Source organism: Phacochoerus africanus, chromosome 2 (genome assembly GCF_016906955.1).
Source record: "Phacochoerus africanus isolate WHEZ1 chromosome 2, ROS_Pafr_v1, whole genome shotgun sequence".
Lineage (NCBI taxonomy): Eukaryota > Metazoa > Chordata > Mammalia > Artiodactyla > Suidae > Phacochoerus > Phacochoerus africanus.
Window position 1 is genome coordinate 28,691,663 of NC_062545.1, and position 12,340 is coordinate 28,704,002.

General features: G+C 37.7%; 1 protein-coding gene and 1 long non-coding RNA gene across 8 annotated transcripts in view; both read left to right on the forward strand.

The window, feature by feature from the left end:
* AHI1 (Abelson helper integration site 1) overlaps positions 1-6,855 on the forward strand; it is a 190,875-nt gene extending 184,020 nt beyond the window's left edge. For 6 of the 7 annotated variants that reach the window (XM_047770131.1, XM_047770133.1, XM_047770136.1 and 3 more), the window contains 2 exons: positions 1,849-1,948; positions 5,503-6,855. In XM_047770131.1, coding sequence (XP_047626087.1) covers positions 1,849-1,948; positions 5,503-5,505 — 103 coding nt within the window. In that variant the 3' untranslated portion in view covers positions 5,506-6,855. Of the gene's footprint in view, positions 1-1,848; positions 1,949-5,502 lie in introns of those variants that run through there. The other variant, XR_007133516.1, reaches the window with a different exon arrangement.
* Positions 6,856-7,603: 748 nt separating this feature from the next.
* Positions 7,604-10,174, forward strand: LOC125121631 (uncharacterized). The gene is made up of 2 exons (XR_007133519.1): positions 7,604-8,750; positions 9,220-10,174. It is a non-coding gene; the product is annotated as an uncharacterized LOC125121631 (long non-coding RNA).
* The last annotated feature ends 2,166 nt before the right edge of the window (positions 10,175-12,340 follow it).

The window sequence follows — 12,340 nt, forward strand, 5'->3', positions numbered from 1 at the left end:
ACCTCCATGTGCCAGGGGAGCGGCCCAAGAAATGACAGAAAAAGACAAAAAAAAAAAAACCTGGAGTACTCCTTTTTGGAAGACATTTACCTACGAGTTCAGTTTGTTCAATACAAGTAGAACTGTTAAGGTTATCTGCTTCTTTGATAGGTATTGATAATTTGTGTCTTTCAAGGAACTTATCCATTTCATCAAAGTAGTTGAATTTATTAACAGATAATTGTTCAAAATATTCCCTCATTATCTTTTAATATTAATAAAGTCTATAATAATGTTGCCTCTTTAATTCCTGGTGTTGATAATTTATTTCGTTACCCTGTTTTCCCCAGTCAGCCTGGCAAACGATTTATCAATTTTACTGAAAGGAATAAGCTTTGTTTCATTGATTTCTCTTTATTGTTTATCTATTTTCTTTTCTTTTTAAACTTCAACTTTCATTTATTTATTTATTATTATTATTTTGTCTTTTTCGCCTTTTCTAGGACCACTCCCACGGCATATGGAGTTTCCCAGGCTAGGGGTCTAATCGGAGCTGTGGCTACCAGCCTGCACCAGAGGCACAGCAATGCGGGATCCGAGCTGCGTCTGCAACCTACACCACAGCTCACGGCAATGCTGGATCCTTAACCCACTGAGTAAGGCCAGGGATGGAACTCACAACCTCATGGTTCCTAGTCGGATTCATTAACCACTGAGCCACAACAGGAACTCCTGTTTATCTATTTTCTGTTTCACTGATTTCCACTCTGATCCTTATTTCTGGTTATTTGGGGTTTAATTTGTGCTTATTTTTCTAGACTTTTAAAGTGGAAACTAGTCATTGATTTGACACTTGTCTTCTTTCAAATAAATATTTGGTGCCATAAATTTCCCGCTAAGGACTGCTTTAATGGTATTCCACGAATTTTGTGTTGTTTCATCTTTATTCCTTTCAAAATATTTTCTAATTTTCTTTTTTATTTCCTCTTAGGCCTGTGGGTTGTTTAGATGTGGGTCATTTCATTTCCAATATTTAGGAGTTTTTCTAGAGATCTTTTTGGTTTTGATCTCTAATTTAAGTTTCATGGAGGTCAGCCCTGTGACCTCATCTAACCTTAATCACCCCCTTAAAGGCCCAGTATCCAGATATATTCACTTTAGGGGTTGGGACTTCAACCTGCGAAAGAACACAATTCAGTCCACTGTAGTCACTATTCAGTCCTACTTATTGCCTGATTTTGAAATTCTTATCCTTTTTTCAAGCTCTTTTTTAATGTCTTCAACCATTCCTTGACATCCTAGAAAAGAGACCCTGCCTTCCATTCTTTGAATTTCCCTTTTTTCATTGTTTTTGTATTTTCTTTTTTTAGTACAATTTGCATTGGTACACACTCATCCACACAATATTTATTTTATACTTTACTCTGAACCGTCTGAAAAGCAGCATTTTCCATCCAGCAGGTCAGGATATCTAATGCATAAACTTCCTTCACCCCTTTCTTTGTCATTAAGGAATCTTTTGCACTTATACACCCACACACGTTTTTGATTTAATTTGATAAAGTCTTTCTAGTTTTTTCCAGGCAGCTAATATTTTTCTGAAATAAGTGAAGTTTATTTTATTCTTGTCCTTTCATACAGTGAGAGAGGAGCCCAGCCAGCAAAGATGTATGTCTCCACGTTATTTTCGCAACTCCCTGCCTCTCACCCACATGTATCATCGCTTATATGGTCTGTTGACTGGCTCTCAGATCCTCCTGTTTATCTCCCCTTTTTATTCCCACACCACTTCCCTAAATCAGAACCCCATCCGAGCTGTGGCAGCAGCTTTCTTACTGGCTCCTTGTCTCCTGTCTTCTCCTCCTGCAGTGCAGAAATGGGCAGAGAACAAAGCCGTGAGGACCGAGGACACATGGATACACAGGGGATGAAGAACGAGCAAACTGGCCGGAAAGTCACCCTCATAGAGGTAAGAGGAAACCCAAGAGAAAGTCACATTACAGAGTCAACAGGAGAAGATTTAGGAGAGGCGCGGTCAACAGTGACCGATGCCAAAGAGAGCAAATAAGGACTGAAAATGTCTTTGGGGAGTTCCCTTTATGGCACAGTGGGTTAAGAATCGACAGCAAATGCTCAGGTCCCTGAGGAAGCACAGGTTCAATCCCTGGCTAGTCTCAGTGGGTTAAAGGATCTGGTATTGCTGCAGCTGAGGCATAGATTGCAGCTGCAGCTCAGATGAGATCCCTAGCCCAGGAACTTCCATATGCTGCAGGCATAGCCATTTAAAAAAAAAAAAAAAAAAATCTTTGGGATTTGCAACCAAGAGGCCATTTGTGCCCTGGGAGAAGACAGTTTTGATGCAGAGTCCTGGAAGCTTGAGTCAGAGTGCTTCCAGCCCACAGGGGAAGGACATCAGGAGCTGCTGCTTCTCCCAGAAGTTGCACTTCAAAGGAAAGAAAAAGCTAGGCAGTAACTAGTGGAAAACACGGGATGTCGAGGAGATCTTTATAGAGGAGGGAATGACAAGAATATTTTTTTTTTTCCCACAGTACAGCAAGGGGGTCAGGTTATCCTTACATGTATCCATTACAATTATATTTTTCCCCCAGCCTTTCTTCTGTTGCAACATGAGTATCTAGACAAAGTTCTCAATGCTATTCAGCAGGATCTCCTTGTAAATCTATTCTAAGTTGTGTCTGATAAACCCAAGCTCCCGATCCCTCCCACTCCCTCCCCCTCCCATCAGGCAGCCACAAGTCTCTTCTCCAAGTCCATGATTTTCTTTTCTAGGGAGATGTTCATTTGTGCTGGATATTAGATTCCAGTTATAAGTGATATCATATGGTATTTGTCTTTGTGACAAGAATATTTAAATCCAAGAGCAAAGAGCCTCTCAAGAGAAGCCAGTTGAGATATAGGATAAGGAGAGTAATTCCTCAAGACCTGAGGAAAAACACAGGATTTGAAACAAGAAAGAGGGTACTTTTTTCCACTGAGACAAGGAAGTGGGACAAAACTAGTTTGAATGGCAGTGTTTACTGGTGGGATATAAAGTGTAAGAAGGACAAGAAAGGCCTTTTTAATGAAGACCTCTCTTTTCTTTATTAGAAGATGCAAAGTTTGCTGAAAGTGAAATGTTACAACTCTATCATATATGCTTTTGTGAAACTGTCACTTAATGAGAACTCTATATTCAGAATTTTCATAAGTATTTTTAGATTTTTAACTGCAAAAAATAAAATCTCATGATAAAGCTTATAAAATGAATAGCTTGATAACCATGGATATTAAGGAATGACTTTTTATCATTGATACAAGAATCAGAAAACATTTTGAAATAGGTTTTTAGATTTAAATAATAGAAACTGTAAAATGACTTGTGTCAAAGAGAAAAAAAAATGCCATAAGGAAAATCTGAAAACAAACAATAACCTGGGATCAGGAAGAGTTTCACAAAATATATGATAAGGGATTAATATGCCCTTAATATATAAAAAAGCTCTGAAAAACCAGCAGAGAAAAGAAGTCTATCAATAGGAGAACTGGCAAATGGCATGATTGGACATTCTTAAAGGGAGATATATATGGTAGTGAACATATGAAAAATATCTACTTCCAGTGATCAAAGTAACAGAAATTAAAAAATAAATGAGATAGTATGTTTCCTTCAGCAAGCTTCAGACTTAATACCTTCTGTTGACGAGAGCATAGGGAAGTGGATTTCTTTATAAGCTGCTGGTAATAGTGTAAGTGGAATCTTTTGTGGAGTATAGCTTGGTAATACTCATTTTTATTTTTTAAGTTTTCAAATTGTTCATGTCTTTTGACCTGACAGTTCTACTTCCAGGAATCTGTTCTAGGAAAATATTTAAGTATACATGCAGAGATTCTGTTAAAAGACTACTCCTTTGAGCAGTGTTTTAAAAATAGAAAGAGAGAAAAAATCAATTTGTAAGACTACATGGTTGATTAATTTATGCAACAGTATAATAGAATACCATGTGACTCTTATTCGTTGTATTATAGACATGTTTTCGTAGACTTGGAAAGATTTATGATAGATTTTTAAGTAAAGGAAAGATGATTCTAAAATAGTTTATAACATACACATAAAATATTGACAGTATACATCAAAAAACGTGAGAAATTATCTCTAAGTGGTAGAATTGTGATGATTTTTTTCATGTTATTTTGTGTATTTTTTAATTTTTCTATTTAACATATACTGATATATACTACTTTCTTTTAAAATGAAAGTTGGAGTTCCCGTCGTGGCTCAGTGGTTAGCGAATCCGACCAGGAACCATGAGGTTGCAGGTTCGATCCCTGGCCTCGCTCAGTGGGTTAAGGATCCGGCATTGCCGTGAGCTGTGGTGTAGGTTGCAGATGCGATAAATTTATTTGAGTAATAAAAAAAAGAGTAGTTTAATAAATTTAAAATCAGGAAACACAAACTGACAAAGGATTTTTCCCCTCATGTAAATGTTTTTCATATGAAGAGATCATATAGCCATTTATTTAAGATTGGGGGGCCTGCCCCTAAAATCAGAGAGATGTTACCTAACCCTTCCATGCCACCAGGAAAGGCCCTTAGGAAATGGTTATCAGCACATCCTCTTTTGCCATGATGCTCCAGCCTCTCCTTTTCTCAGGAGTGAGCAATAGAACTGACCACCGCGTAACCAGATTGCCGTCTTCCATAGGCTGAAGTTTGTTTTCTAAGAGCACCCAAATGTTAAGCCCTTTTTGTCTAGAGGAAAGACAACAACAGGTTTGTGTAAGTCCATATACTCATCACTGATATGTGAAAAATAGCATCAAAAAATTCCAGGTCCAACCCCTAGTTTATCACCTTCTAGTTGTACATGGTCTCTAAAGGAAGCAACTTCTTGTTTCATCTGCATGTTGATCCTTAATTTTTATTAATGGTATAATGCATTTTATTTCAAAGCTGCATCTAGATACTTAGCTAACAATCACTATCTCGGTCCATCAAAAATGACACATACTATTTTTGGGATTTATCTGAAAAACACTTGTAAAAGTAGATACAGCCAGACTAAATGAAAGAGTTCTGTTTAATAAAATGGTCTATATGCTTTCTAGTCACTAACCCTGAAGCATCATCCATGGTGATTTTTTGCCAGTGGATAGCAAATTTCATAAACTCTGACTGCCTGCACTTAAATTGCCGGAATTACCCAGGGTTTGCAGTGCTTAGTGTTAGTATTTGAGAAACCTATTTCTTTTTTTGCTTAAATTACCTGATCAATGCGGGGGCAGGCCTTAAGCAACTGCTAATGATACTAAAAGATGTTAACAATATGTTCAAGAGGCAGGCTAGAAGTTAGACTAGAAGTACGTTCAACAAGGCAAATTGGTATTTGGGTCCTTTTGTGGGGAGGGGTATCTGTCTGTCTGTTGCACAAGGTGTTGTATTACCTGTGCAGTTGCCTAGGCACACCGAGAATTGTTGGGGCCAGAAGACATTGTATAAGTATATTTTGTGTCATTTTTTCCTAGTAAAGAGTTGAAGGACGAAGAGACAACCAAATACACAGAAATGAAATGACAGATTAAACCGAATGGATTTTCTCTTCAGAGTTCAGAAACTTTAAATGGCCAAGGAGAAAGGAAGGATCTACTACTTCTTACCCTTATGAATCTAGAAAAATCAGAAGTGAGGTATGAGTGGAAAAATAAATGTGGCATTTTGAGATTAATTGTTATAAACCATCGTGTTTGCTGTAGATCACAGTATTGGTGCTTATATTTATTAGTAATTGCATCAAAATTTCATTACCGTTGTTGGAAAATCAATAGAGAAAAAAAAGTAATTGCTACTCAGCAAATATGAAGAAAAAGTATTTGCATTGTTCGGATGTCCTTTAAGTAATCTTTTAATATTATATCTGTGGTGTGGTTATATGTGTGATGTTATGCTCAGAATATGAAATATCTGCTATTGAAATTTAACTTGATTTAAAATAAAGATAAGAAGCTTCAGGATTTTGTGTATTCAGAATGGTCGCAGGAAGAAAGGCATTAAAAGGTAACAAATTTGCTGGTTTTGAATGAATTACACAAACTAAAAGTGGCTTTTGGACACACTGGCAACAGTGTTCCTTTTCTTTTTTTTTTTTTTTCACTTGTTAAAGAAAGCATTTCACGGGAGCATATGAGGGATGTGTAGACTTATATTGTTTAGTATTTATTTTAGCCTCAACACTTGTTTTTAAATTTTTACATTGCATTATTTATTTCTTTAGTTCCTTAATAATGGTTGTCGTTACTGTGACTGTATATTTTGAAGTGTGAAGTTATAAAATAGGAGAGTTCACCTCCGTTTTTCCTTGATTCCTCTTCTTTCTCAACTGTGTGATTATAAGTCTGTCAATAAAATATTTAACCTCAAGAAGGTCAGAACTAAAATAAAATTAGAAAGCTTATTTACCAAATTAGACAATTGATTCCATTAAAATAAGAAGTGAGAAAAACAGTGGTAGGCACTGAGGTGTAAATTTTGCCCAGATGTATACCCAGCGTGAAAAATCTTCTAGTAAAAATATATTTGACTCCCTACACATGTTGTAGAGGCAAATATGCCCTGTTGTGTAGAACTTGGTTGGGGGAGGGGAGCATTTTCAAAAGTGGTGAGTGGCCTTGATGACTGCTGAAGTCCTCAGTGATCAGCACTGTTCTGATAGCTCCAGGCTCCCTTGTTCTGGATGCTCATGTCTGTGCTTCAGGTACCGCTGGATCTAGCCAGCTTGAGCCACCCTTGTACAAGCTTGTCTTTTCTGTCTTGTGAATGTCTTTGATAATTAAAAAATAAAAATATGTGGCTCTCTGCAGTTTCAGCTCATAGTTTTGAAATGTGTGTTCGATTCTCTGCTTTTTGTTTTAATCACGAAGAGTTTCAACAAGTTGCAAAAGGACGTTAAGACAAGTAAAGTAATGTGTCAGGGAAGCTTAACATTTGCTGAGATCTCAGTGTTCATGTGAAAGATAAAGTTAAGGCTTATTTTACACATTGCAACTACTGAAGACAAAAATAGCAATTGAAGCAAACACCAGGAAGACTTCTTCCTACTCCAAGCCCATTTCTTTTCTTTTTTTGTCCTGTTGACAAAACAAGACTTGGGATGTGTTCATGAATAGAATAATAAAATATCTTCCCAATTCTTTCTAAGCTGAGATGCGGTAGGGGAGATCATAAAACTGCCCTGCAAGTAATAAGTCCAAAGTACAATCAAGTAGAGAAATCAGTTACAAGAATCCATTTGAAGATTTATAATACTACATATTTACTTAGTAATAAATTAGCTTTATCTTTATTCTAAAAGTATTGAATTTTATCCCGTTGTATGAAGTCTCTCTTCTCCAAACAAGTAAGTTTGACACTATCTTTTCTAGATGTAAATAATGTCCTTCTTGCAAATTTATTTTTCAATTATTGATTCTATCTAGCTTGAACAGACAAGTTTCTTCAGTATCAAAACTATGCAATGAATAGGATTTGCAAAGCTAGAATGAAAATCAAATTTTGAAAAGATTTAAAACATGAAATATTTTACACCATGAGTGCAAATTTATATATAAAATGTGTGTTTTAAATATGAAATCAGAGTTTTTAAATGGCTAGCACTTTTGAAACTTTGTGTAAAGTTTCTTTCAAGGAAAAAAATGATTACTTGTCCTTTATTTTTCAGTTACAGAAAAGTTTCATTGAAGAAAGACATTTGCTCTTTAGGACATTCAGCAAGACTCTATCTGGGAAATAACTTAGCATTTTATAGCTTTATATGACATGTCACCTTCGTCATATATTTAACTCACAAATATTTTTCGGAGGGTTAGAAAGTTCTACAAACTATAACAAAAAACGCATGACCTTACACTTTTATACATATTTAAATGATTTCCACCTGAGGTCTGTATGTGTTATGTAGATTATGGGAAAATTTTCTACCTATCCAACTTTTTAAAGTTCTGTTATCTGTTGATTTCTACCTCATTGAACCTAACTATGGAAGAGATTCCTAAGTCTTCACTCTATGTACATGACCTCATTTACTCTGCACTTCAACCCCCTGAGGAAGATAAAATCTTGCCTGTCCTACTAGTAAGGAAACCAGGGCTTTGAAGGTCAAATAACTTGCCCAAGTACACATGGTCCATAAACATGTTGCTCTCTATCCACAGAGGTTTGTCCAACTTCACTGGGAGGTCTCGAAGGACCCCACTTCGGGCACTGGGTAGAGTGAGCCAGTTAATCCAGAGTCAGTCTCCAGCCCACCAGGAGCAAGGAAGCAACCTGATGCACCTATGCCACACTCAAGGACCAGAAACATTTCCTATGTCCTTCATGCAGTAGTGACCTACATACGATGAAATACATACTTGGGTGAAAATTTCTTAAAAAAACTGATCATGTCTTTACCCTGTAATTATTTTTGCAAAATCTTTGTTCCAAGCTATAATTCTTACATTTTCTTTTTAAAGAAAGCAACTCTGTGGAATCAAACTACTACATGTACAGTAACATATTATTCAAGAAACTGAAAAGGCGCCATCCCAGTCACATAAGAGAAAATAAAAACCTCAAGAGTCACGTCAATCAGTAGGCTCTGCTGACTGGCAAACTCCGTCTGTGGGTGGACCCAATTATCTGCAGGAGAATTGGATGTCAGCATCACTTAGGGTTAACAATGGACCAACTAGGCAACAGCAGACAGCTACTCTCTGCAGAGACCCGGAAAGCAAACTTGGTAATGAGGCTTCATTCATCATATCCTTCTGCTCTAATTATCAAAGAGAATAGGAAATACTTTAAGTTAAGGCGGGAACTGAATAACATAAAAACATTTGTTTTGTAAGCACAAAGAATGCTTTTTTTCTAATGATCCCCTTCACATCTGCATCAAGCATATGTTGTGAGCCCCCTATTTTCTAAAGTTGCTCTTCTGACACCTCAGATTCATTCTGAGTGTAGATGAGTTATTTTGATTATCTCAAAAAATTAGGATAAAGCTGCTAAGAATCTACAATTTTATTGTCTACTCTCATTATAAAGTGAGGGGAGAGGGTTATAAGTACACATGTAATCATGTATGAACCATGTTCCACTTAACTTGTGCCAAAATGGTTCAACTATATACATTTCAATGTCATTCATTTCTAAACATACTAAACAATCTGATTTTTACTCATTCTAGTCCATTTCTTCTTAAATCATAGCTTGGATCCTTATGAAGAATTGTAAGAGAATTTGGTAGAGGAAAATGTAGGAATGGGTTTTTTTATACAACAGTTACATAATTAAATACTTATTGCCAATCATTTAAAATCGCTTGGAATGAAATGATTTATTTAATGAAGTTAAGAGGAAAGAAACGGAGTTCAAAAAAGAAGAAGCAGCAAGAAGGTGAGGAAAATAGCTCGCCACCAGAGTGAAAACGAACATCTGAAGCTTGCGAAAAAGCAGCCACAAGGCCAAAGGAAGAATGTTCCCTGGAGAAAAATGTGGTCGCTTCAGTTCAGTTTTTCAGTGTTTTCAACTGAGGATCAGTAGTTAATTTTTTTCTTCTATTTACTTTCTTCAGGGGACCATTTTGTGTAAACACTCCATGCAACATTTTTCCTGAGCTCTAGCTCTTCAATTTAAAGTAAATGGAAGATGGCTAAGCACCATGATGTTTTTAACCATCCCTGCCTGCTGTACAGAAGTTAATGTTCAGAAGTATCTACTTTTAGCAACTAAATATTTCCATAGTGGTAAAAAAAAATGTCAGTGAAATCTATGCGCTTTAAGAACATCAAATTCTTACTATACTTATCATGTGTGCAGGCCGAGTACATAATAAACTAGTCTATAGCAGCTGTAAATTTCTGAGGATTTATCTAACCACAAATACATTGAAATGGGGAAATGGGGCTATATTAAACTATGCAAGATGCTGCTGGAGCTTTGCCATTTCTGCAACATCCTGTAATTAATTTCTCATGACAGGTCTGGCAAACTGAAACATCCAATACACTTGCGACAGACTGTTGGGCTAGAGTTGTTGCAGATCCCACTGTCCCATAAAGTGAAGGTAGTTTTTTTCTTCCAAACATGTTAGAGTGTCCTGTAGCCAAGAGCAGACGTGTCACTTGTTTAATTTCAAAATAAATATCTGGAATATAGAAACGATCCTGAGCTGAGAGTCTGGTCTGTTCTCTGCATTGCATGGCCTTTTGTGGAAGAGGGACGGCCCTGGGGAGGGGACTGATACACTCGAGTCATCCCCTTGCATGTCTGCCTGGTGTAGATGTGATGGGATTAGAGATCCGTCTCTCTTGACCACCCTCTCTCCCTGTAAACAAGACACACAAGACCACCTCCTCCATCTGTGTGGCAGCCTCTCCTGGAAGCCGCCATCTTGCCATTTTACCAACTTAAAGCACAGATAAATACGGAAATTATTCTTGCTCCAAGCCAGAGAAAGAAAAAATAATTTTTTTTTTTTTGGGCCAATGTAGATTTTCCTGTAGAACAAGAAGTTCTTTGTTAGTTGCTCTTGTTGTCAAAGAATGATCCTCTCTTTACTTGATGTGTGTAATTTGGTAGGGGTGTGGAGTGGTTGGTGTTAAGAATGGTTCTTGGTACGCAAGGCTCCTTCTTGCTGGGAAACTGGAGATTCTCCCCCGAGAAAATGAATTCAACATGTTAGTGTCCATAGCCTTGCCCATTTCCCATGGAAGCTCAGAATCCCTCAGACTACAAACAAGAAGACCCAAGGGGGTCTGGGAACCTTGAATCTGGAAGTTTTCCTGAGAAAGGAAAGGTTCAATTGATCAAGAATAAATGGGTCCTGTTCAGTGGAAACAGATGAGAAGCCAGGCAGGCTTTCTCCAGTGATTGCATTAAACACGATGTTCTTTGTTATTTTCGCCACTGATTGTGTGGTGTTATATTTGTTTGTTTAGAAAAAAGCAACGACAGAACCCCAAACTGATTCACCCAAAGGGAAAAGTGAACAAGAGACACTATAGGAATGCTTTTGGATCTTTCCATTCCTTTCCACTGGAAAAGCTCTTTCAGACTGCTTCTGGTAAAATCCTGGAAATGAGAGAGAGGAGAGGGGAGAAAACATAAAAACAAAGACCCTTCTTTCACACACCCCAGTTAAGGAACTCATCCACTATCCCAGAATCCAGGAGCAGGACCCAGGCTCCTACCACTTCATTCTCCTGCTCCCACTGTTCTTTACTAGGTAACAGTCTCGCTCAACTTACAGCTGCACTATTACAGTGCTTAACAACTCCTACATTCTCTCAAACTTCTATACAACTAAAAGTAAATATTCCACATAGAGCGTGGTCTACATTGGATAAATTCCCCTCTAAAACTCAGTTATTAGGGAGTTCCCACTGCGCAATAGTGGGTTCAGAATCCAGCTGCAGTGGCTCAGGCCACAGCCCAGTCCAGCACAGCGGGTTAAAAGATCCAGTGTTGTGGTGGTGGAGGTTGCAGCTGCGGCTCAGATTCAGTCCCTGGCCCGGGTACTTCTACATGCCATGGGTGCTGCCATAAAATAAATAAATAAATAAATAAATAAATACAAGGTTATTACAATACCCTTTTGAATGAGTGAGGGTTGAAAGCAGGAAAAAGTGTAAGTAAGGTGATGTCAGAGAGTCTGAAGAAGAGACATTTTGATGTATGCATGAGAGAGGTTGTTTTCTGTGATTTTGGTTTTTTTACTATATTGACAACTGGATACAGATGGGGACTGATTCTATATACATATTGGTGGCTGGAGTGATTGACTACTGCCCTAAATATATGCTTAGAGTTAAGGGTCATCAGTAGTTTTAACACTTCATGGCTCTTCAAAGTGGGTGTGATCACAGTGGCGAGTTCACCAGCTGGTTACTCAGAGACTGGGTGTCAAGCATTGGACAGGAACTCCATGGACAGCTGGACCAGGAGCCTCAACTCTTCTACTCTGTGTTTCACCTGGAAACTCTCACTTGTTTATTGCCACTGTCACCCCACAGTGGTTGTCCAAGGACCTCCACATACATTACTAAACCGGAGGCTCGTAACAGTCTTTATCAAACAGAAAGGGCGTTAGGTCCCCATTTTTCAAACGAAGTGCAAAAAGGTAGAGTCATTGCACAGCAACTCTGGATCAGAGTCAGCTAACCTGTTCCCAGGGCTGTGTGCTTTCCAACCAGGAAGACTCTTCACTGACATCTGAAAAGTGTGGAAATAAGTAATATGGAAAGCCAATGTATGTCCTTTGTACAAGAGGCAACCTTACATAATAATACTCACTTAGATGTGTGTCTTTTGGGATCCATTTAGGATTTC